The sequence below is a fragment of the Chionomys nivalis genome, chromosome 2 (assembly GCF_950005125.1).
Source record: "Chionomys nivalis chromosome 2, mChiNiv1.1, whole genome shotgun sequence".
Classification (NCBI taxonomy): domain Eukaryota; kingdom Metazoa; phylum Chordata; class Mammalia; order Rodentia; family Cricetidae; genus Chionomys; species Chionomys nivalis.
In genome coordinates this window covers 22,532,105-22,558,416 of record NC_080087.1, presented here as the reverse complement: position 1 = coordinate 22,558,416, position 26,312 = coordinate 22,532,105, and the positions used below count along the sequence as shown (strand labels likewise).

At 39.6% G+C, this 26,312-nt stretch overlaps 1 protein-coding gene across 3 annotated transcripts in view; it reads left to right on the top strand.

Annotated features, from left to right (window-relative positions):
• Positions 1–25,612, top strand: part of Grm1 (glutamate metabotropic receptor 1) — a 389,047-nt gene extending 363,435 nt beyond the window's left edge. Inside the window, exons 8-9 of one of the 3 annotated variants that reach the window (XM_057762223.1) lie at positions 13,811–13,894; positions 21,889–22,011. In XM_057762223.1, the coding sequence (XP_057618206.1) occupies positions 13,811–13,871 (61 nt within the window). In that variant the 3' untranslated portion in view covers positions 13,872–13,894; positions 21,889–22,011. Of the gene's footprint in view, positions 1–13,810; positions 13,895–21,888 lie in introns of all 3 variants that reach the window. The other 2 variants (XM_057762224.1, XM_057762221.1) reach the window with 2 other exon arrangements.
• The last annotated feature ends 700 nt before the right edge of the window (positions 25,613–26,312 follow it).

Sequence of the window (26,312 nt, the reverse complement as noted above, 5' to 3'; positions counted from 1 at the left end):
CGTAAATTGTGTCTGCTACATCAACAATGTATTTATTTGTTTATGAATTTAATAAAACAAATAAGCTAAAGAGCATGTCATAAATGAATTTATACTTTATTGATGTAACATGATTACAATGGAAGTAGGCGCATTAAACGACAAAGAGTATAATGTGGTAATTTATATGGAGGGATAACTTGAGTCAGATGTTATCTTAGTCGGGGCTTCCATTGCAAAATGTATCATAGGTTAGTGGCTTAAACAGTTGAAATTTTGTTTTTATAATTCTGTTGACTGAGAAATGCCAGTATTGTTGTGTTCCAATGAGAGATCTTTTCTCATAGTCTCACAAGACAGAAGGCAGAGAGAAAGGGCAGCAAGCTCTCTTCTGTACTTTTATGAGGGCCCTGATCTCATTTGTGAGACTCCACCCTCATGATCTAATCACCTGCCAACTACCTCTTAACATCACACTAAGGTAGGACTTTGTTATCTATATTTTGGGAAGACATAAACAGTCTGTAGCAAATGTTTAAATAATCTCCCTACTTTTAAGTTACTAGTCTTGAGGAGATTCTATGACATCTACATATTTGTCATAAAATAGAGCAATACCTATACTTATTTAAGAGTTATTAAAATTAAATGAGGATATTTCTGTAAAGCATATACTTCAGTGTTCTCACAAAGTCACTATCATTCATTGTTACATAGTAACATTAATATTATAAAAACGTAAAACTCCTTGTTATACCTCCAAGGAAAGATTGTTCTGGAAACAGTATATACGACTACTGCCAGCTTGTTTTATGTATGCTGTGTGGAGTGGCAAACTGTAGATCTGCAGGAAATAGGGTCACAAAAGGCTACTCAGTATGAGATGTGTGTGGGGATGGATGCCCTGTTTGACACACCTTGGCAACTGGTCTGTGCTTGGCCCCAGCTAAAGAAAGATGAGGTCATTTGCATTCCATCTGTCCACCTTAGCATCCAGTATGAAGTGTTACCTGACCACAAGGGATGCAAGCCGTGGGACTGTGTTTGTAAAGGTAATCTCTAAGCAAAAATATTGGCAGTTTGCAGACTGAGCACTCAAGAAAAAAAAAGTATCAATGGGATTAGAAGACTTGGCTTATGTAGACAGAGCCTGCGGGCTCATTAATTAGAACTCCGGGGATGCAAGTCATAGACACCAACTTAAGCCAGCCTAAGTAAAGGTGAAAGAGGCACTTATTATAAATAATATGAAAAAGTAACACTGGGTAACTCAGGTTGTGAGATTTGGAATGCTTCTGGACCACATGAACTACCGAGCTCCTGTGTTTAGAAAGGCTAGAAGTCTATCTTCCTCCTACATCTTCTGTGGATCTATTTTCTGTTTCTTGGGTGCTCACAGTCAGCCTACGAGTAACCATCCCAAGGCTCCTGAATCTCAATGTTGTTACATGTCCAGCTACCCAGAGAGACTCATCTTGTTCTCTCTGTCTACACAGTTCTGTATAACATGTAGAAAACTCTAGCAATGCAAGGAAAGGGAAATCTCAGAGCATGAGCGCAGCATGCATTTGTATGGTGTGGTGAAAAGAAAGAAGCACAAGTAAAACCAGGTCTCACTGCTGGTAATTTTACTATGTGAGTTCCAGGCTATAAAATGACTTTCAGTTGCTTCAGACTGAAGACAGATGGGAAGAAAGTTTTGTTTTATTTTTCTTTGCTTCATAGTAAATGCAAGACCCTAACCAAGTAAAAACAAGATACTGTTTATTGAAATAAAATGCACGTGAGTTGCAGACCAAAATTAAAGTAAGTTTATTATTAAAATTAACTAATAAAATAAAAAATAAGTGATTGAGGATACAGATAGGCTGTTAAAGTGCCTACCTTGCATGAAGCCCTGGGTTCGATCTCCAGCACTATATATAATGTGTTTTGGTGAATTCATGTATCCCAGCACTTGGGATGTAGAAACAAGAGGATTAGGAGCTCAAGGTCATTCTCCACTACATAGAAAGAATCAAGATTAGTCTGGGCTATGTAAGACCCTGTATCAAAATAAATAATAAAATAAAATATAAAAATAATAAATACTTATTTAGGTTCACCCCAAACCCTTTTCTACTTTCATTTCAAAGGCCCAAAGGAACCTTTCAATGGCCAAAGGCTATTGAATAACACTTTCTATGCAGATTTCCTTTGAAATATATGAAGAACCAGCTGCCTGTAAAACTAGATCATGTCTTGATTGTGATGCTGCTAAAGATACAGAAAAACAACCATTTAGAAGAAAACAGTACCAAAAAGAAACACCGTTCACATAAGTTTTCAGTTTTAAAGATGTATGCTCTGCTTTCATTACTTTCTATTAGTAGGAGCAACTTAAGAAAGATGGAGCTCACTGGCCAGCTGACTAGCTTACACAGTATGTCCCAGGACAGGGAGTGACTGTTTCAAAAAAGACTATATGCTTTCTGAGAAACAAGACCTGAACTTGACTTCTGCCTTTTATATGTACATATATGCATGTGCACTTGCCCACAAATTAATGTGTACACACATGCATATGTATATCATCATACAATAAAAGAATAAAAATATTTTCAATAATTATACTAATTCGTTTTCTGTCACTATAAAAAATACTTAAAGCTGGTTACTTATAATAAAGGAGATTTGCTTAGCTCACAGTTTAGGAAGCCCAAAGTCTAAGATCAAGAGGCCCTATCTGTCTTCTTTAGGATGAAGTCCTGCTTGACTTCATCACAATATAGCAAAGAAATAGGAACAGATGCAGCAGAGCATAGAATGAGAAAAAATACCTAGTGTAAGCTATTCTGTATCAGTTTACTTTCTCAAGAGTCAACTCATTCCAAAGACCAACATTATTCCCTAGGGCAGCATCTTCTATGGCCTAATCATTTCCCATGAAAATGTTCTATTAATCTCTCTCTTTTTTTTTGTTTTTTTTTTTGGCTTTTTCGAGACAGGGTTTCTCTGTAGTTTTGGAACCTGTCCTGGAACTAGCTCTGTAGACCAGGCCGGTCTCGAACTCACAGAGATCCTCCTGCCTCTGCCTCCCGAGTGCTGGGATTAAAGGCGTGCGTCACCATCGCCTGGCTCTATTAATCTCTTAATGGAGTCATACATGACAAAACTTCCAGCACACAGACTCCAAAGGGTAAAAGCACATCTGAACTATAGTAACACTGCTGGGGACAGTTTCCTACAAAGCATATTGGTTTGCCTATAGTGTGCACAGCAAAAGTTTTATGATCCCAGGATGCAATCCATTTTTCTCAGGTGCTTAGAATGGCTTCAAGTTTGTAGACATATACCCTTCAAATCTGGAAGATAAATGGTGGTGTCTAATTCACTCAATAATGTCTTTTGGGCACCTGCTATGTACTAGACACTATGATAAGTACAGGGAACCCAGGGGTAGGAAAAACAGATTTGACCCTTGCCCTTTGTGAGAAATGATATTTAACCAAAGACTACACATTGAAGGGTCAATGTCAAGGAGAAATGCAAGTGTCACAGAACACTGTGGGATATTTAACTAATCCAAAGGTATGGAAATGTTGCCAGAAAGTATTGCTTAAGCTGGACCATGTTTCTATTAATTTATTTTTTGACAAATTCTTACATGTGGATAATATGCTCTGGTTACACATTGCCTTCGCTTCTCCAGTTTTCATCATATGAGTGCCTCCTCCTTGAACCACCACGCTCCAATTGGACTTTCATGTCTTTTTGCTTTGTTCTGTGACTCACTGGGTTTAACGAGCGCTACTCACATGGGCGTGGGAGTGAAGTTAACCACCATCTCAGTGGTCATGTCACTAAAGACAATGATTTCCTCCACCAGTACATCTCCGTCAGCACACACTCTGGATAGGGATCCCGTAACTTTGTTCTTATCTAAGAGTCAGTCTTGTACAGGCCTACGCAGATAACTTCAATTGTTGAGAGTTCTTGACTTGGTAGACTGGGTCATACCCCTTAGACAGTGTTTAATGGTCTTTCTCCTTATCACTTGGATCTTGCATTCTTTTCATCCCCTTTTCTATATTTTTGGAGCCTTCAAGGGAGTGTGTTGGTGTCCCACTGAAGCATGAACAGTCAATAGTCACTTGTTCTTAGCATCTTGACCAATCATGAGTCACTACATTAACTCTTGTTTGCTGAAATGTAAATTTCTTTGATCAAGGATGAGGACAGGAGTCGTCTCTGGAAATTAAAAAGAAAAAAACAAAAGGCAGATTGACATGATCACTTTGCAGAACAAAAATGGAAGTTTCATTCCTAGAGTCTATGAGCTTCTGAATCACAAGCCCTTGACCAGGTCCACATACCAGACATGATCTCTTCCGTATGGAATGGGCCTCAGATACAAGCATAACCGTGGTGCCATTATTGCACAAGTAAATACCTCTTGCTTGGCAAGTTGGAATTGTAGCATGTAAGTTAAAAGACTAATTAATACCCCTGCTGATTTTTCTCTATGTGCCTACATAGCACTTTCTGGCATTATGAGAGCTAACCAATAGAGAAGGAGCTTCCAGTCAGGAAAATAAGGATGCTTGTCAAGACATTGAATAATAAGTCACAGAGGAGAATAAAACATAGATGACCATAGACAATGGTTAAAGACAATTCCAGAATGTTTCAAGAATGATGCTTATTGTGGCCACAGCAACATCCCTTGCTTTCACAGATGCTTTTTATTGAGTTCAGAAGGGTTGTTGTTTTATCTCTGTAGTGGAGACAGTAATTAATACCCATGTTCGGCTTACCATATTCAATTTATTATGAACAGGAAATAGTTTTGTTAAGTTTTATTACTTTAAGACAGAAAATCACGTTTAAACATCAACTGAAAATTAGTGTCTCATGCCCTATATATGTTCTCATCCTATCTGGCCCAGAAATTCACAGACAATTCATGTATTACCATGTACTACAAACATATTCCCTTGCTTGCACAGCAAGAATCCAATGAAACAGTAGATCTCAAAAGCATATGTTCACGTCTCATAATAGCCATACAAGTTTTCTAGAATACTTACCCTCTTTACTACCAATTCAGTACTGAGAAAAGTTTTTTAAAAAGGTTTGCTCAGATGCTTCCTGTTTTAATATTACTACATTGTCTGGCTGTGCAGTTAACATGAACTAGAATTCTATTTTAACCCTCACTTAGTTTTCTGCAATTATCTTTGACATCATTATTTTACTTTTCACATTTATTTATTCTCTGTGTGTGCCTGTATGTGTGTATTTGCTGCAAGATATAGCACCTGCATGCAGATCAGAGAACTTTGTATTATCTGATGAACTATCTCTTCAGCCCCCTAATATTTTCTATAGTTAATTTTTATGCTGAATATATGGGTATATTACACATTCAAGAAAAATATATCAACCATCATTGAAATCTATGCATGTTACTATATGTATTAATATTTTACTTCAAAGGCTATTAAATTGGTAAAAAGAACTGAAGTCTAGATATTAAAACAAGCACATGGCGATATATATTACACATTTTTCTATATCTCTGACTTGATGCTTTATTTTATTGATCAAATCCTTTGAAGAGTGAGAGTTGTTAATTTTGATGAAGCTAGAATGATCACTTTTTAAGATTAATTATTTTTATGCTGACTATAAAGTATATTTTCCAGTCACCAGTTCTTTAGGGCATTCCCTGTTTTATTTATGAGCTTTGTGAATTTGGCTCCTACATTTAGTAGTACAATGCATCTTCTATGTGTGGCTTAAGGAATGTGTCTTCTTTCAGTTTCTACTACAAACCATATTGATTTCTTATGGTTCTAGAGACTTCACATTTTGGGTTTTGCTTGGTCACTTTTACTGAGGACCCTCTTCTTGGATGAAGACTTTGTATGTATCTTCACGTCACAGAAAAATGAGCTAGATAATTCCCTGGAAACTGCTTAAAGAGACATTAACCTCATTCACAAAGGCTAATACTAACTAAAATTTCAAAGTAAAGTTTCTGCTGAGTGTTTAATATGTTCACACTGTCATAAAGCCAAAAGAGTTCAAGTCAGGAATTGCCTGTACTTGCCTAGGGGTCTGTTTCTTTCCTTTATGTACCGTTTGATGATGGAACCAAGTGAATTGAATGTAGACTGTAATTTTATAAAACTTTTTTAATCCCACCATTCTTTTCTTTACTGCTTCCAGGATCTTGGATCCTCAAGTCCTGACTTCTTTGGGAGACTTAAATTCAAATGCATGTGTCATGACTTGATTACAAGGGCTCTTACTCCACCCCCAACACACTTTGTTTTTCTACTTGGATTCCTTATTTGTTCTTGTATATCAAGAATCATGAAATTTCCTGAGGGTAGAAATAGCTTGAAGCTTATCTGCTTTCCCACTGAAGTTCTCTTCCTCAGACTTATTGATCCCTTAGATTCTGGTTGTCATGGCACTGTCCCAATGTCTGAAAGTGGCTTTTGAAAAATATTTTGTTTGGCTGTTTCCAGCATAAAAGTTGTTTTCCCCCAAAGGTATTTTAGCTAAAAGTTGAAGTCTTCTTTATTTCATTGAAATCTCTCCCTTGAATCTTTCTCAGCAGGCTATAATGCAACTATGACTATTTTGGAGGCTGTGGTATCTACACTCTTGAAATTATGACAGTGGTATTAGGAGGATTTCTTTGCAGAATTTGAAAGGTGATGACACAAAAGTTAATTTTATAATTAGTATGGCTCTATTTAAGGAAAAATAAGGTGAAACAAAACTTTGTGGAACAAAAATATAATACTAATGTTTGTGCTTTATCTGAGAATTTCAGGAATTTCCCCCAAAGTCTAAGTTTCTTTAGAATTAGCTTTGTATGTTTGATTTTCAATCTCTGACAGTCCCCAAAGTCTTAACACTTCCAACACTGTTCAAAAATCTACGTACAGAATTTCTATTGAGACTAAAAGCAATCTCTCAGCTGTGAGCCCTGGAAAATCCAAAAGCAAATTACTTGCTTCCAATATACAATAGCACTGAGTAAACATTCCCAGTCAAGAAGGAGAAATGGAACACAGAAGAATGAGATCAGAGCAAGAATATTCTAGGGAGGGAATGCATTAAATCCTGTACCTCCATGTCCAGCATCTGAGGAAAATGTCAGGATGCGTGCCAAAGGGCTTGGACAGTCCCACCATCAGAGCTTTGGTCCACATGATTTCTCACTTTGGCTGCTTCCATTTGGTGCCTCCAGCTGTTCTCAGCACACATTTCTGCTTTGTTCAGTATTTTATGTTCTCACTTTAACCTAGGCTTTACCTTCACAATTTCATACAAAGCCCTTTCATGGAGAGCCTATAGAGAATTTGACCCTGCTCTGCAGAGTCTCTACCACAGGGTTTTCTGTGGGGCACTAGAACAATATGCGATAATTTCACAGTTCTTGACATTCTGCATGCCTATATAACCATGTGGATAAGACCAAGTTCTGCTGACAGTTAAACAGTAGCTGATCCTTCTTGAGCCAGAATTTTAGTTTCTTTTTAGTGTCTAGGTGGCTGAAAGAGGGAAAATGTTCTTCTAGGTGCCATATTTGAGTAAAGTGTACATAGCACTCTTTTCAAAGAAAAGTCAAGCGAGATTGGAGTTTTACACCCTGGAGTCTTTGGTAGGCAGGTTCTCACCAACTCATAAAATGTCCTCAATGACCTCTACTACAGCTTCAGTGCAAAGAGACTACCTTCTTTTTAATGGTGCTAATTTCTTCTACAAATGCATTCTCTTCGGATGAATTTAAAATCTCCTTCCCTGAATAACAACCAGTTTTATAAATGCTTCTGCTCGACAATTTGCTCCAAATAATCACTATAAACCTGGTTAGGAGTAGCTAGTGATAACCAAGCTACATTCTCCAAGTAATGTTACCTTGAAATTTCCTTTACGAAATTTATTAGTCTGTTACTTTAGAATTCAGCTTCATACAGTTTTTCAGATTACAGGTCAAATGTAAGCAAACAGTTCAACAAAATGCAGTATAAATGGTTTCTAGTGTAGTTCTCCATACTGAGTCCTTGTTTATATCTAAGACCTCATGAGTACAGGCTGACTTTGCTGTCTGCATGTCTATCTACTCTGTAGTTTGAAATTCTATCAAGTTCACTCATGAAGTTTGTATTACAGCTTTCTAGGGCTTCTCAAGTTCATAGCTCTAAACACTTCCAAATTTCTCCCCCAAACCATTTCCAAATGCCCCAAATGACACAGGTTTAGTCAAAACAATGACCCTACTTCTCTGGTAGAATATGTAGACCTATATTTAGTCATTTTCTATGGCTGTAATCAAAATACATGACAAAAATTTCTTAAGAAATTTGGTTCTTAGTTGCAGTCCATGGGGTGAGGAAGGATGGTTCAATATCAATCTGATTTGTACTTTTGTCTGAGCTATCATCTGAACAAGTCAAATAATTAATAAGGAAAATTTCTTTAGAGAAGAAATTTGGGTGGCAAATATTGAAAAGATGGTAGAATTATATCACCACATTTCAATCTTGTAAGAAAAGAACTGAGCCACTCTTTGATCATTATTTACTGTTAAAACCAGCCTGTGACACTGGCTAGTGGTATGGTATATTTATGTTGAACAGACTCCAGTTTTATTTAAGAAAATTTTCATAATAAAAAGATGAAAATGTAAGTGGAATAAAAATAACAGTATGGATCCTCACAAAGCAGTCTAAACAGCATACGTACTTCACAGAGAGTGTTGGCGAAAGAGAAACAGCCCACCAATTCAACCTCCAGGTACCTGCTTTAAAAAACCCACCATTTGTGTGCAAAGGCCTTTGCTGAAGACTGTTTGGTCTCCAGAGCAGAATGTGTGAAACAACCTAAACAGCCACTTATAGGAAAATGGATATTCTGTGAGGTGTATTTAATCAGTTTAGTTTAAGTAGTGAACTAGAGTGTGCGTATAATACAATACCATATTTAAAAAAATGGTGATCATTGAATGAAAATGTAGAGTGAATCCATACATGCAAATTTTATAATATAAAAGTTTCCATGTATTATTTGCTAATCCATTCTTATACAAATATTATAAACAGATAAAAATGTTCCAAATGGTGAGATAAAACAAATTTTTCCTTTAGAATGAGATTGGTATGTAGATTACTATATCGAAGTCTTTAACATATCCTTAGTGTTGTCCAAAGTAAATGGATTTAGTATGTGATGAATCTGTGATAGTAAATACATTTTTATTAAATCATTTTCATACCCTCTTATTAGCTTGCAAATCTCAGTGATTAAGAATTTTTAATGGGGCAATATTTTATGCCTATAACAGAGAGACTGCATTTGTGTTTATTAAAGAACTTAATATACTATGTTAAACAACTGTGCTACAAATGAAAGTGGAAGAAATTAAAATTCACAGAAGACCTGTGCCTACATGCAGAGTTTCTCTCTGCGCTCTGATCTGTGAACACTGAGAAATAAATATTGATTTTAGAGAATAGAAAAAGTTTATTTGGCTTCTGGAAATCAATCAGAGATACAAAATGATCTCACTTATCCACGCAGTGACAACCGAAATAGACCTCAGTCTGCTACTATGGTCTTGAGTAGTTGCTGTCGTTCTTCATGATTAGTTTGGACAGCTGCCACATTATTTCCGCAGTGAGCCTTGTATATCCTTAGAACTGACTGTCTGGAATTGCCTAGAACATTCTGTCTCTGCTAAAAGTAGATTCACCTTCTATCCTAACATGGACATTCAGCTCCGGATAGAGGTGACTCACCTGGCTCCTCCTAGCATTACCTTTGCCTAGCACACCCTCTTGATGTCACCATTGCTGCCTAAAGAGAAATGGAATTGTGGATGGGGATAGAAATAAAATTCAGTTTAGTTGCTTGTGTATTCATGGAAATTCTTGAGTAAGGAAGATGGCTGAAGTCAGTGATGTGAAGGTGGATATTGAGATACTACGCACTGGTGTGGTTCATGGTACTGGCTTTAGCTGGAGCAGCACTTTGTTTTCTGGAACCCCTTTCCCCCACACGCTACTTCAACAATCCTTTATGGATAAAAGAAGTGACTGTGAAAGGGGCAATGACCTGACTGAAGACACCAAGTCTTCTGGGTTCCTTGTCCAGCGATCAATGTCATATCATCCTTAGTAAAAAATTGTTGCAGTTTATGAAGTTCACATAAAGGATAAATCCTGTCAGAAACTGATGTAGGGACTGTTTCATGTAGATAAAATGACACTATAAAACAAAAATTGTTTGGAGCTAAGTTCACTCAAAGAGATGTAGGCTACTATACAAATGAATATTATTTGGACAATAGAGTCAAGTGGGGGAATCTTACGAAGAGCTCATTGGCTGTAATAAAGGGCAACTTCATGTAAAAGGGACAGAAGGAAGGGAGGGAAGAAGACGGTGGGGAGGATACCTGGCACTTTCTAAAGAAATTACTGAAAAGATCTTTCTAACTAAAATTCTGGGGTTTCTTTAAATCCACAATTTGTGCCAAAAGATTCCAGCACAGATTTGGGACTTATATTTGACAAGCCCCCATATGCTGCCTTTTTCCCTCCAAGCTTTTATTCTGATTTGCTGAGTCTGTAGTTGGTTGAATATGTGGCTTTATGATTACTAAAAATACCCTAAAGCCAAGCTCCATCTCTTAGTATTTATGTATCTGGTAAAATGGCCAGTTAAACATCAGGGTTTCCAAGCCTTGGCCAATAATCTTCAGTAAATACTCCTTTCCTAAGATCAAAGCCCACGTGCAGGAGTATTCTATATTTTACTTCCATGCAAAGGCAATGTCAGAGACAGAAAACCTCACGGGGGAGATTATACTCTTCTCCACTGCTTTGGTCAACAGTTAACTAGTGTGAATTTGAATTCCTGTGGCTTCTACTAAAGCTGTCAGTCCGACTGAAACCAAAAGCAACCACAAACTGTTCTCTCCCTAAATGCAGATGTAGCCCCTAAAAGAGAGAGTTGTCAACAGAGATTACAGAGTTTCTTTTCACAGAAATACAGATGCTGCAAGTCAGTGCATCCGTGCAAAGGCATGCATGCCAAGACTCCAGGCTACCATGGCAGTCCTCACCTTGTTTGTATGTTTTACACACCTAGCAGACAGGACTTGCTACATTGCTTACAAGGTTCAGTCCAAAACTAAATCACCAAGTCCTTGCTTTAAATGCTGGGAAAGCGATAAATGTACAATGCAAACCTATTATCTCTCACTGTTTATTCTCTCTGTTTCGTATTTGCGATCTAATATCATGTTCACTTGCAGAGAAAGACATTCTCGGGGGAAAATCATTCATTCTAGTTGTGACCCTAGCTACCTATTCTGGGACTTAAATATGTGCACCCTCCAAGGTGCAAAACTGTACCCTGAATAAATCCTTATGCAGGTACCATGGGGAACTCAAAGTGATTTGCCTCTTTATTTCATGTGCTTCCTACCTGAGCCATGTTAGATATGTGCACTCCATAGTTTTCCATAAGTTCAGAGACACCTGAAACATTTAGATCAAGGATGGGTGAGAGGCCCACACCTACCCTGTAGTCTGCCACCTGGTACTGAGTGTTCAGAGAAAAGGGAGGGGGAGCAGCTTCCACTTCCTATAGATGCCACTGGGCACATAATAGTGCATCTTGGTCCTGCTGGGGCTTGTGCCTAAGATCCCTGCTGGGGAGAGCCATGGTGATACCTTGCCATTTACAGGGAGGAGACGCTAAAATGACTGGGATCTAAACGACAGGAGAACAGATCAACATGCAAGTAAAGTATGGAGACTGTTGATATTGGACCATCTATAAGTTGCTGCTCCAAGACACGTTCTATTTTCTCATCCCCCCCCCCATTACTTATAGAACACAAATTTAAAAATTAATTGAGAGAATTTTAAGAGGCCAATCCCAGAATTCTAAGCAGCAAATGTGGGGTTCTGTTGATGTCAAGCTTCTGATGCTGGCCCTGCCACGAACCCTGCTGCCCAACACCATTTGACCAGGCCAACATGTAAACATTTCTCCAAAGTAGAGTTAATTTTGAAGTCAAATGAATGTAGGCGGTTTTTAGTAAAACAAAAGCCCTGTGCTTTGGACTTGTTCTCCAGCTTCTTTCTTAGGAAAGAAAGTTTCAGCAATATTTTACAAGTTAAATGTTTTCCTACTCTTACTTATATATTCAAGAACAATTTTCTCCTTATTGTCCTCTCTTTGCTGTTCATTTTTAAGTGCTATTTGTGATTTCAGGTTGGCATTTTGGATGTCATTGTTAGTTTAGTCTCACAAGTTTAACAGCAAACATGGTCTCTGTTTAATTTTTTTTTAATAAATGTGTTATCTCAGTAGGCAGGAACTTTCACCAACTTGTCTTTATTTCTCATTTCTGGATAGAAATTTCAAATTGCAGAATTCGGCATATGCTTTCAAATGGTTTATAAGTGCTTGCAATTTGGTAGCAATCTATTCATTGATCAGTTTTCCTTTCCTTTTTCTATCATAGTCGACTATGCATAGAAAAATCTTTCCTTATCACATAAACTCAGATCCGTCCTTGCTTCCAGAGGGTAAAAAAATGACTACACAGAGTTCTACATGGAGGTTTCAAACTCACAGCCCAACTTCTCAGCACCTGGTGGACATCAAGTTGAAAGGCTTAGAGCATGGGAAGAGCCATGATTCTTTGTTCCTGGCATCCCCTCCTTGACCTTCCTTTCTTCCTCCTCCTCCTCCTGAGCCACTATTCTTCTGTTTTGATGGGACAAAGAACTGCCATGGCTCCCTCTGGCTATCCTCATGGCTACCTACAGGACTATCACCAAAGACTGGAGTGGATGGCCAAACATAGACTTAATAGAAAACAGGTGTGAGTTCACTGGGGAACGCTACAGGGAAATGAATACTCACAAAATTTTGTAATGTGAGAAAGTTCTCTTGAACCCTCCTCCGTACCACCACAAACATGGACTGATGGTTCATCCTGAGCATCTCACGCCTGAGGTCTTTTCCAGGATAGGTAGCCATTTTGTGGGGCATGACAACAAGATCGCTTTCCCACCACCACTTTCTAGGTGTTGCTCATCTTACTCGTGAAGAACCACTTGTCTTTGGTTTACTTCCTCATGGCTGTCCCACCAGCCTTGCTGGGTCTAAAAAGTGTTCTTCTCTCTTGCTAAGAATGACACAGTGTACAGATCACCCTGTTTTATGTATAAGGAAGTATCAACCAGAGAATGAGATGGTGTGTCCTCTTGTGGCAGAATCATCAATCTCAATAGGTAGATCTCTTGACACTCCACTATTACACATAAACAGTCTTGTGAGCACAAGAAAGAAGTGTGACTTTAAATGAAGTGGCAGTCATGCCTTGTAATAGAATAATATGGTAGATAATGCACAATGCAAAGGAAATCTGTGGTTTCGGATATAAATTCAGGAGCTTCCATTAAAAATACAGTGGCAGAAAGACAGCTGTACATGACAGTCTATGGCCTCGTAAAGTAGCATGTCAACAGTGAAGGGAAAGAGCCAGTCTGGTACAGATTCACAGAACATTGAAAAGAGATGGTTCCACTATGGAAAAGCGACTCTATCAATGCTGCTTCCAGAGAGGAGTCCCACCAGCAAGACACAGGCCACGGTTGCAAATTCCAAGCAGGACACAGAAGCGGAGACATGGAGAAAGGTTCAGGAGCCAGGCCTGGCCCCACCCTGGACCAGGCACCTCCTGTGTGGTGGAGTCACCATAGCTGTGCCCATGTTGTTTAACCCCTTGCTTTTTCTTTTCGCTCTTCAGGAAGAGGCAGCCAGAATTCTCGCCCAGCAGCCAGTGTCCGTCGGCACATGTGCAGCTTTGAAACCCCCACGCTGCAGTGAATGTGTAAGAGACGCTGCATGGACATCTAGTGTTTTGCCCCTTGCTTTCTCTCTCCTGGGTATTTCCACTTTCTAACATGGAACCAAATGTGGTGCATGCCATCAAGAATGAGGGACTCGTGGACGTGCCGTGGTTTGCACGACTGCCTTATCCGATTGTCCATCGTTCTTAAAAGGACACTGTCAAGCTGGTAGTTTCTCTGCTTATTTTCTGTTCCAATGCAGCACTCTCCCCTGCTTTAAGGATTCACTTTGGTCTGTGACTCCCACTCAGGAGCTCGAAAGTGAATCTTCCCTTCCACAAATTGGTCGGCTTCTCCATGGCAAACAGAGCCTTTTCTTTTTTTTTTTTTTCCTTTTCCTTTTGCCTTTCCCCTCCCCATTTTTGCTGTTGCGCAAATGTTTGAAACGATCCTGTCTGCATTGAAGTAAAATCCACAGCTGAAATTTATGGAACTGTTCCACAATGTGGGTGTGCGAGGGTGGCTGCCAACACGAGCCTCTGCTGGGTGTCTCCCACACCCTGGGGAACACAAAACAAAGGTTTTGTGAGTCCCTCTTAAAGCAAATTTTACAACAAACGGAAACATTTTTTTTCTAGCATTCTATATGATTTTTATCAGATGCTTAAGTCTGATAAAAAAAATGCATGCTTGGTCCGATTTTTGACCTGTAGCTCTTGACAGTGTCTCTTTAAGTTAACCAAAGCACCTAGACCATGTTCGATTCATTGTGCACGGAGTCTGTGGTCTTTCTCAGCTGTTCCTTTACAGCCCTCCAAACTCCTGGGAGAGTCAAAGGTACACATTCCTGCAGCAGGAGGGAGCCCACTGATGAGGTGCCTGTGGCTTGAATAGCTCTTCAGATAGAAGAGCCCAATTTGTTTAAATGTTTGATACTGAACTGGCGGTAGAGGCTGGAAATGGAGCCATGGTGCCTCTTCCCTTTACTCAGTGATGAGTACCAGGAAGTGTGTACTCTTCCCTGTAGAATCCTCTATCCAAACAATGTGGTCTTCCTCAAATCATCCAGACACAGAAAAGAAACATTGGGTAGTCATGCCAGTGTATTTCAGTGGCATTTGGGAAGCCCTTAACAGAGCCTTTGAACAATAGCTAGATACTTTCTCTGAAACCCTTCCAAGTTCAAAGACATTGAGTGTTTCTGGCACCAATGGTGTCTGACCAAGGACACAGCAAGGAGATCCTAATTTGTGACAGCTGCTGGCTGCCTGTCAAAAGGGATTGATAGAGATGGGTGGATATGTTTGTCTTGCCATGACAGCAGGGCCAGAGAGAGGAGAATCAACTGACATTTCATGACTCAAAGGTGAGTTTCTACAAACAAAAGTAAAAGCCAAATATACTTCTTGGTGGTGATTAAAGAAAAAAAAAATGCACCGATCAGCAAAGCTAACAGATTGGTTGTCAAGAACCGTAAGAACAAGCTATTCAAGCCTCCCATCTTCAGACTATACAGGAAACCAGAGACAGTGGCTTTAAACCTGTATCCCTTAGACTAAGGCCAGATATTTTCAGTCATGATTGTCCTCGAGAAATGAAAATAAGAAAATGTTCTTTCTGTAACCTTCAGTTCCCACTGCTTTTTTTTTTTTTGTGAAGAGCATTCAAAGAGATAAACATAAGAAATAAACTAGATAATTATGGTCTGTCTCTTGCCCCTGAGGAATAATCCAGGCAGAGCAATGCAACTGCCCTATATTTGCAGAGCAGATTGTGAGTACTGAGGGGCATCAAGTAGAAGGGAATATAGAAGATTTGATAGTGTTTCACCCCAACTTCCTTCAAAAGTATCACAATCTGCTCCTAGGTCCTGTATTTCCTAAATAAATCCAACAACACACAAGTACCTGTATTAGGGAAATACCCTGGAACCAGCATAGTATATTTTTAAGATTTTATAATTTGCAACACTATTAAACTTTGTAGTTATAGTTATATGTGAGTATAGTAACTCATACACACACACACACACACACACACACACACACACACACACACACGACTATAGTAACCCATGAAGGCCAGAAGAGGGTGTTGGATCACCTGGACCCTGAGTTACAGATAATTGAGAATGGCTCCAAGTGGGTATGGGGAACCAAACTCAGGTTTTCTGCCAAAGCAGTACTTCTGGGCCATTTCCAGGCCACAACATGACATATTATATAAACTTTAACATGAGAATTTCCTTCATCAGCTTGTGAAAAAAAACCAAAGACCATCTGAAACCTTTTTGGGAAGGTTTAATAATCATCAGAATTTGCTCAAGTTTGGAAATGACTTGGTAATTTTCTCAGAACAGTCAAGCTCATGCTGGGAGCAAAGTTCTAGAGATGTCCAGGCTTCATCGGCTTCAATGAGAAAATTAAATTTTGGGTATATTTTACCTTATTGGTTCATTAAAGAAATCGTGAAGTTATAGAATGAAAAGTGATGTGTGTGTTTGCATGTCTCTCTGTGTGTGTCTGTGTTGTCCTTTATCCTGTGTCATACAGTTTGAAGATGTAGAAATCAATTGATCTAAAGATTACTAAATAAGGGTCAAATATTTTGACTTTGCAGACTGTATATTTCATTAAGTCAACGGTCTGTGAGTAACCAATGTTCAAATCAGAATTCAGAGGGGAAGGAGAAACTTCATAATGCTGTTTAAGATTATCTATAGAAACACCGGCATTCTCACATAATACGAGTTTATCTGTCTTCAAAAGTACATTCAAGGGTCTCTTTATTACAAGTAATGATGAGCAGACAAGAACTTTCAATTATGTTCCTAGTTCTCCACAGTGGAGAGAATGTGTTAAATACTCAGAATTTTCTGTAATGTTTTCAAGAAGTGGAACAAGTGTCAGTATGGAACTAACTTGGGGTTGCCTGGGAAAACAGACATTTGGTTCAAATGGTTTCATATAGTTCCTATGCTGAAAAATCAGTGAGAGCCACCTTCCAGACTGCATGCTGATGCCAACTAAATAATACATATGCAGGTGAAAGCATGGACAGCTCCACCAGAAGCTTCTTGGGCCAGACTCCAAGAGCTGACATGACACCAAGCTAAAGTGGCAGGGACATAGTAGTCGGCCACCTCAGTGCTGATGGCTCATGGATTCTACTCTTGGTCAGCCTTTCATTCCCTAATGGAACTCTATGTCATTTCCTGATGCTCTTTCTCTTTGTATTGCATGCTTTACTAACTGACTGATTATGGAGAGAGAGTGAGGGAGAAAGTATGTATGTGTCTAGCTCAGGTAACAACTCATGGTCACCAGTTCTCTACTTCCACCAGTGTTCATTCCCAGGTTCTTGGGCTCAGAAGCAAGTGGAATCTCCCACTGAGCTATCTCCATGGTCCTATTATAGAAAACAAGGTTCTGAGGACGGATCCTCCCTTCTTTATGGAAAGATTTTGTCTTGCCCGTGGCTCTCTGGATACTGCCGTAAAGCTCTGAAACCTGGCAAGGGACGATTGCTTTGTTGCCAGCCTCCTTTTCAACAGTTTCTGCAGGATGCTTTCCTCCTATCTCCAGCCCCGCCCACCTTTCTCATTTTAGAGATCTCTAAAGGAGAGAGCATGTCCTCTGCAGATGTAACCAGTACTTAGAGAAACAAATAAAACAGGCTAACTCTTAATGTCAACAAAACATCAATCTGTTTACACTACCCACTTCTAATTATTCTCTAGAATGCTGTAAATATTGGAGTTTATTGGGGGATTGTGACACTTACCTAATGGAAAAACAATGGAAGCAAAATTTTCAGCCTGTTGACTTCAGGATTGCAGCCACAGATCTGTCAATTTTGTATGGGAGACTCAAACATCACCTTTTATCCATATCCTCTTCTGCAGTCCTACTATCTCTAGACTTAGGGTCACAGTTTGTGTCCCCAACAAGTCAGGTTTGGCTGCTTGTCCTGGATGAACCCATAAAGAGAGCCAATTTAGGGGCTGGAGAGATGGCTCAGTGGTTAAGACCACTGTCTGCTCTTCCAGAGGTCCTAAATTCAATTCCCAGCAACCACATGGTGGCTCACAACCATCCTTAATGAGATCTGGTGCCCTCTTCTGGCCTGCAGGCATACACCCAGGCAGAACACTGTATACATAATAAATAAATAAATCTTTAAAAAAAATGGAAGAGAGACCAAATTTAATAGTGAAAGCAAGAAAAAGGAATTTATCCGGTGTGACCACACTGAGATGGGGACAAAGAGATACAGTGACGTCCCAAGTTCATATTCTTGTCTGTCTTAAGAGCATGGTTTAACTAGAAAGCAAGGGGAGTGCAGAGCTAAGCAATCAGGACCTAGTGTGCCTCTGCCAATCATTGGCTCAGCCCGAAGTCTCTCTTTCAAGGTTGCCTGACAAGTTGTAAAGTTGCTGGAGTTTCAGACTTCCAAGGAGGTGATCCTAGGGGAACACTAAATTCTTGAGGTCCATTATTATATAGTTGATGATCAGAGAAGCTCAATATAATTCCAATAATTGTAGTGTCATTAAATGGATTTAACCACCTGAGGTAAGTTAGTCCTGACCCACAGTGTTTTATCTTTAAGAAGGAGGTTATTTTGGGTGTTAGGTCTGTCTTTGAAAATTAAAATAAAGAGTGCTTTGAGGCAATTATATGATATTTTCTAAATCAAATTGCTTTGTGTCCCCCACACGGTTTTTAAGAGAGATTCACATGTAGCCTGTGATAACCTGAAACTTGCCATATAGCTGAGGATCACCCTTGAACTTCTGGTTCTCCTGCCTCAACTTCTTCATGCAGAGATTACAGGTATGTACCACCACATCTGGTTGATGCAATGCTAGATATCAAACCTAGGGCTTTCTGCACACTTGGCAAGCAAACGTTGGACTCTGTGAGCCACATGCCCAGCTCTGACTTATGATTAAGAAATTGGAAAAAGGTAAACAATAGAAACAAGGAACTGGTGGCCAAAGTCCAAACATTAAAGTTATCTGAACTTAAACAAACTTTTCATTTCACAGAACTATTCTATTTTGAATGTATTTCATTCTCTTGCAATATCCCAAAGTTTATGTATTTTTCTCTTCTTAATAATAATGAATGTCCAGCCTCTTCAGGTAGGATGATCCTTTTTCACAAGAAACAGGATTGGGTCTTTGCCTGAATCAGTAACTATAATTACCCTGAATAGTGTTTGCTGAACTCAATAAGAGCATGTAGCTGCATTTGTATTTAATGGTAGTTTATCATAATACCATCCACAAAGATTTAAAAACAGTGGTACATTTTCTCCTATAAAGTTTTATTTATTTATTATACAAACAGTGCTTAGTAGACATGTAGATCCATAGACACTTGAGATGGTTTTTGGGCCACAAGTGAGAAGTGACTTATCCTGAAGGAGCAGTTAATAACTTGTGCTTCAATGTCTTTGCAATGATGCATTTCCCCCACTATCTCTGCTTTTTACAAAGCAATTTATTTTGTCCTTGGAAAAGATAGTCTAATTTTTATAACCCAAAATGCCCTGGGACATGATATCTGTTTCCTAATTAAACAGGACTTTTCAGATAATTTAGAGCAAGACTCGGAGGAAAAGAATGCTATTTATTTTAACAGTGATGGTGAAAATATCCCATCAGAAGAATAAAAACTGTATTCAATTAAAATAAATCTAAATTATGATTATCGCTGCCTGCTTGATCACCAAAAATAATGTTACATTTAGATGTGGTCCAAAATGAAGCTAGGGTGGATCTTTGGACAATAATAAAGACACCTGATGGTGTAGTCAGTGAAATAAGTAGAGTAAGACCACTACCTTCAGGGTTCCCAGGAATGCAGGGATACCTTGCAGCTAGTTTCAGGGGAAGACTGAGCAATGTTTTCTTGGGAACTACTTTTCCCAAGCCACGAGGTCAGAATTTTAGCTGTGATATCTATTTTTGAGCTTTATATATTCAGTGTTTGACTTTAAAATAAATCTCAGGTTTTTAGACTTTCCTCACTTTTCAAGTTTATAAAATATAAAATGTTGAGCACTACCCTCATCAAAAATATCCTAAGAATTATGTGTAAGTTTTGAAGCCTTCATTCTTGTCTTTCAAAATGATCTGATAAACCATTTTCTTGGTGATCCTTTTCTACTTTCTGTTCCCCTTCAAACAGAAGACTGCAATGAGCAACAATCTATTTCACACCTCCACCTAAGAAAGAATGTTCATCTTCAAATTTCTTTTAGTTTCACAACTTTGTTCTTTTTGTGTTCCTTTTTCTCTTGCTTTAATAGGTATAAAAAAAAAGCAAACTTCTAAAAAAGAAACAGAAAAAAAGCAGAGTAAAATGCCTTCTTTTAAGTATTAGCAGGGCTTTTATTAATAGAGTGATATGGTAAGGTGTCACCATCTGCTAAAAATTATATAGACTATCATCAGAGTCTTTCAAAGCAAGATCCAAACTATTGCAATATTCAGAATAAATAAGATTTGTCGTTGCCACAGAACATTTTGTATTTCTTCTCCAGAATGACTTTTTCTTTGGTAGGTCTGTTGGGATCTTGTGGGGATTAAAGGTGATGTGTTAACATTGTATTCTTGTGGCAACATATCTGAAAAAATCAGCTAAAAGGAGGATGATTTACTTTAGTTCATGGCTTCAAAGGCTTCAGCCCATGTTCACTTCACTCTGACACTTCTGAACTTGCGTCAGAGTGCAAGCATCTTAAGAAAGGATATGCAGCAGGCCACAGCTGCTCATCTGATGGTGGCTTAGAAGCAAAGAGGAGGGGACTGGTTTTCGCTGCAAAACCTCGCCCATGAAATCCATTAAGGTATGAGTCTGAAATATGGTCCTTTAATGAAGTCAGAAGTCTCATAACTCAATCATCTCCAAAAGTCCCTTTCCCCCTTCATCACTGTGGCTCTGAAAAACAAGTTTCCAACACATGGGCTGTTGCAGGGCACTGAAGAACCAAGCCGTAACAGCCGAGAAGGCTGGAAGCATGGTAGTGTTTTAGAATTTTCCTTCAGCACGGGTAAGTAGAGAGAGATCCAAGCAGGGTCCCTGGCCTTAGAGACCCCTGCCTTATCAGAATCTTAATTTTGTCTTCTTTGCATCAAAATTGGCAGTAGGATTAATGGAAGCTGTGAGCACTGTGTTTGACAGCCTGTTCCTAGTCTCCCTTTTCCAGTGCCCCTATTTGAGTGTTCTTAGGGTGAAACTCCTAACCAGCAGCTCAGAATCTGAGCTTCGTGTGAATTGTCACACACTGTGTGTGTCAGGAACAGTGTTCTAAGGTTTAAAAAGATGGAAAATTATGAAACACTTTAGCAACTTGTGTGTATGCTTTTCCTGCTCTTGCTTTCTTTGTGTAGGTGTCGTGTCTGTGTTCATGCGATTGAAGGGAAATACACATCAGAAGGAGCAGCTGAGCGCTTCTAGTTCATAAATCCCACAGCACAATGAGAGTAGCTGTATGTGGCTCTTAACTCGTCTCCTAGACTGTATGACTCTCTGTGCTGTATTTTCTCTGGGAAGTTAAAGTGGTTTTGTGTGTGTGTGTGTGTGTGTTTCCAAATTATTCTTCCAGTAGTTCAATAATCATTTAGTCTTGCAGTGAAGGGTAATTTTAATTTGTTAACCATTTCATTAATTGTCATCAATGGGACTGTTTCATTATTAGCGCATGTATGGTGGGAAGGGGTGTACTCTGTGAAATCATATAACTAAATGGAAACAGCTGTTTGCACAATAGACTGAACTTTCTCACCAGAAACTTTCTTGGGCCAGCTCTTCTTTACTTGACAAGAGCACACTGTTCTCTTTCCCTCTTCAGAGGCAATCTATGGCAGCTGACATTGCCGGTATTTCATTTACTATAAAGGGAAGCAGAGGAGGTGGACGGTGCAGTTGAATTGCAGTGCGTTTGGGGTGGACAGAATTCAGATGCATTTTATCCTCTGTGCGGAATCCATGTGTAAATAAACCCATCTCTATTTTATTCATAGTTCTAACGGCAAGTCTGTGTCATGGTCTGAACCAGGTGGAAGACAGGCGCCTAAGGGACAGCATGTGTGGCAGCGCCTCTCTGTGCACGTGAAGACCAATGAGACGGCCTGCAATCAAACGGCCGTGATCAAACCCCTCACTAAAAGTTACCAAGGCTCTGGCAAGAGCCTGACCTTTTCAGATGCCAGCACCAAGACCCTTTACAATGTGGAGGAAGAGGACAACACCCCTTCGACTCGCTACAGCCCTCCCAGCAGCCCTTCCATGGTAGTGCACCGCCGTGGGCCACCTGCGGCCACCACGCCGCCTCTGACGACCCACCTAACCACAGAGGAGACACCCCTGTTCCTGGCTGATCCTGTCATCCCCAAGGGCTTGCCTCCACCTCTTCCACAGCAGCAACAACAGCCACTGCCCCCTCAGCAACCCCCACAGCAGCCCAAATCCCTGATGGACCAGCTGCAAGGCGTGGTCACCAACTTTGGCTCGGGGATCCCGGACTTCCATGCGGTGCTGGCAGGCGCAGGGACACCGGGGAACGGGCTGCGTTCGCTGTACCCGCCTCCACCTCCCCCGCAACACCTGCAGATGCTGCCCCTGCAGCTGAGCACCTTCCGAGAGGAGCCCATCTCCCCTCCCGGGGAGGACGATGATGATGACAGTGAGAGGTTCAAGCTCCTGCAGGAGTTCGTGTATGAACGTGAAGGGAACACGGAGGAAGACGAACTGGAAGAGGAGGAGGATGTGCCTGCAGCCAGCAAGCTAACCCCGGAGGATTCACCTGCCCTGACGCCTCCTTCTCCTTTCCGAGACTCGGTGGCCTCTGGCAGCTCCGTGCCCAGCTCCCCGGTGTCTGAGTCAGTGCTCTGCACCCCTCCAAATGTGTCCTACGCCTCTGTCATCCTGAGGGACTACAAGCAAAGCTCTTCCACCCTGTAGGGGTGCAATGTTCATGGAGAAGCCAGAAATGCCAAGGAATGCCAAACCCTTTGGAAATAAACAGAAGGTTGAGAGAGTCACAGGGATGGAGGACCACAGTCTGCACGGGATAAAGAATGCTGAGGCTGCTTTTAAGAGAGAGAAGAAAGATGCCAAGTGAATAAGTGGTTCGGCCCAGGGTTGTGACTCTTGAATTATTCAAAAACCTTCTCTAGGAAGAAAGGGAATTATGACAAAGCACAATTCCATATGGTGTGTAACTTTTATCGGGGAAAAAATAATAAAACGTAAAAATAAAATCAACAAAAATAATCTCTTCGTTTGCTCAATCGTGCATACATATATCTGCCCACACTCGTCTTGGTGAAGCTAGAAACGGAGCAGCCCTTTGATGGTGCCAGCTGAATCGTTAGTTCATCTGACAACATTCCTGGTGAGTGGATAACGGGAGGACAGGACACAGGGACACAGATAGGACAACAGCTCCCATTTCAGAAAGCCTTCTCTGATAAGGCTGCAGACTCTTAGCTAAGACAGACCCAGGCACTGACCTTATGAGTGTCCCTTTCTGCTGCGATCCAGTGCCGGCCTGCCGTCACCCTGGGATAAAAGCGCAGTAACACCTTGAATTTCTGTGATTGTCTCTGTTTAGGAAAATTGAGCAAAATCATCCTCCAAAATGAGCTATATCGGAAGTGCTATGGGGAGAAAATGAGAAGCAAGACAATACATCTGCACAGGTCCTTGAGCGAGGTCAATACAATGAGCTTTGCAGATTCCATGCTTGTTTATTGATAACTTTGGATAGGGGGATGATGACAAAGGGGTATCAGAGACCTTTTGTGGACTCACTTGTGCTGTGCCAACCAGGTTCTCCATTGCCCTTCCGCAAAAGAGGACAAGCCACGTTGCCAAGATTTACCTTCCATTTACTGTAGCAAATAATACCAACGAGTGGGACTTCTGAGATTCAGTATAAGTACAATGTGGTGCCACAGTTTCTCCCATGTGCTATGGAAGCAAATCTATCCTTGAAGCTAATGGTGTACTCATAGCAACAATTACTTTCCTATTGTCACCGGAGTCCCTGGAACTAGCAACTGAATGTGTTTTCTTGTGTTCCTTGTGTACGTGTGATTATGAAATTCGTGCCATGTTGTGTCAATCTAGCCGCAGCAACTAAGAAATCGTCTTCTGGATATAGTATAAATATTTTTACGTTCCAGTGATGGTCTCTACGTCACTGTCACCAGTGTCTCTTTGAAGGCTGGGTTTGTGGTCGGGTGTTTCTCACGTGCAGCTGCGATGGAAATCCTTCTAAGTGGGGATTTATTTTTCAGATATTTTACGATATGAGAATGTTTTTAAAGATATAGCTTGAAAGTACATTGTGTAAAAAGGTCACCAAACAGTGTGTGACACTAAAAAGTACATTTTTATAAACTTGTGCACATTGTTATTAAAATGTAAGGTTGAAAGGCAATATTTAGAATATTTCAGATATATTTTTAAAAAGTTTTTCCACAGTGACTTGAGTTTCATGGTCTTCTAGTATGTAACAATACTCAATCAAGTCAGAGTGTCTCAATTACCTGCTTGTCAACCATGTTTTTACATGTTTTACGTTTATGTTTTTGCTAGCATATCTTCCTTATGATCCCCTTATGTTTACTATTATGTAATATCCACATACATGTGATCCAGTTACTCCATCTTACCCCTTGCCTTTTCTAACCCCAAAGAAAAGGATTGTTCTGGTTATTTTTATTTCTTCTATTATTTGTGGGATGCATCTGATCCCTTTAAATATCTTTGTTTATGCCTTATGTTCAGTCATCTTAATTTGCTTTCTTCGTGTTGGAGCTACTGATTTCTCAGCCAAAAAAGCATCATCTTAAAATCTCTAAATACCCGAAGCATCATTTGTTCGGAATTTAACATCAACTCTATGTCAGAGTTGTGTTTCTTAAGTGTTCCACATTCTACCACCCAGTTTAGTGAGTTCCTTATCAAGAACTTCTGTCTTTTAAAAATTTATTTTTAAACATTTTTATTGCAAGACCTCAAGAATTGAAATGGTGAGCTCTGTATTTTCATTATGAAGAACAGTATGAAAAAAATAGATGATGCAGAGTTGGGCATGGTAGTACATGCTGTTAAGCCTAGAAGAACACAGGAGGTGGAGCAGAAAGAGCTCTGAGTTTGAGGCCAGCATGGTCTACACAATGAATTCCAGGCCTGAATAGAGAGACCCTGTCCCCAAAGGGAAAACACAATAACAAAGATGGTTCAATGCTAAATAGATGGGTTTCTACTAAATTGGTAAAACAGTGGGAGAACCCATATTGCTTCCTAGGTCTTTTAATCTTGAGGCACCAACATACGGTTTTTGTTGTTATTGTATTTTGTGGGGTTTTTTTTTTTTTTTGCCAGAATAGATGAGGCAATGCTTCTTATTCAAAATCTGTAACAGGCGAGTTTGTTCAGGGGTTTTAGTCTGAGACATTTGGTGAATACATTCAATACTGATTAAAATATTACTGAATGCCTACTCTTAACATGATTATGAATTTTCCAGAATAAATAGAACATTAGCTCATATAATTGTTCGGAATTGGAGATGTACACATACATACCCTGTCCCTAAAGGGAAAATATCTCTACTGTAACGTATGTGCTTATACAAGGTGTTTTGCTTCTTGTAAAAGTGTTTTCCTTTGGCTTGTTACTGCCTTTTGTCAAATAATCTTGATGATGCTGTATCATAATAAATATTTTTTATTTATTAAATGTGCATATTCCTTCTTTGAACTATCTAAGCACTACAAGAAGAAATAGGCCAGTGTACCAAATAAACTCAATAGTTTGATTTTTGCTTAGAACACATTTCCAAAGAGGAAATTTTAAACATCACACAAAATATGCATGGCAGGTCGTAAAATAGAACACAGTTTGGCTTTAATGACATGTAATCCAAACTTAGAATTTCAAACCCTATGATCTCCATTGCCATTTTTCCTTTTGAGAGAATTGAAAGGGTTGGATATTTAGTGGAACTCTAGAGACATGGACTCCACCTTTGTCCTCTGTATCTTTCAACCTTTTTTGTACCTGACTCACACTATAGGGGAACCTAGTTTTCCAGCTTCTTAATGGTTTTCTATTCTATACCAGCTTCAATTTTAAATTTTAATGCTGACATCACAGGTGAGCTTCCAAACGATCTGGGCATTCTTATTTTCGGCTCTAATGTGTCCTAGTCAAAGAGAGATCACAGTGGTAGGGGGAGCTATACCTGAGACTGTGAGGAGACTGGTGGGCGAGAGCAAGCTTGTGGTGAAGACACCATCCAGAAGTGGGTTGAGTCCCTAGAGAAGTCTTCAATATGTCTGGTAGAGAGAATGAAAAAAATAAATTAAATGAAAGCTTAGAGTTCCAGAAAAATTTATAGAGTGAGAAGCAAGTAGCAAAGAAAAGTAAAATA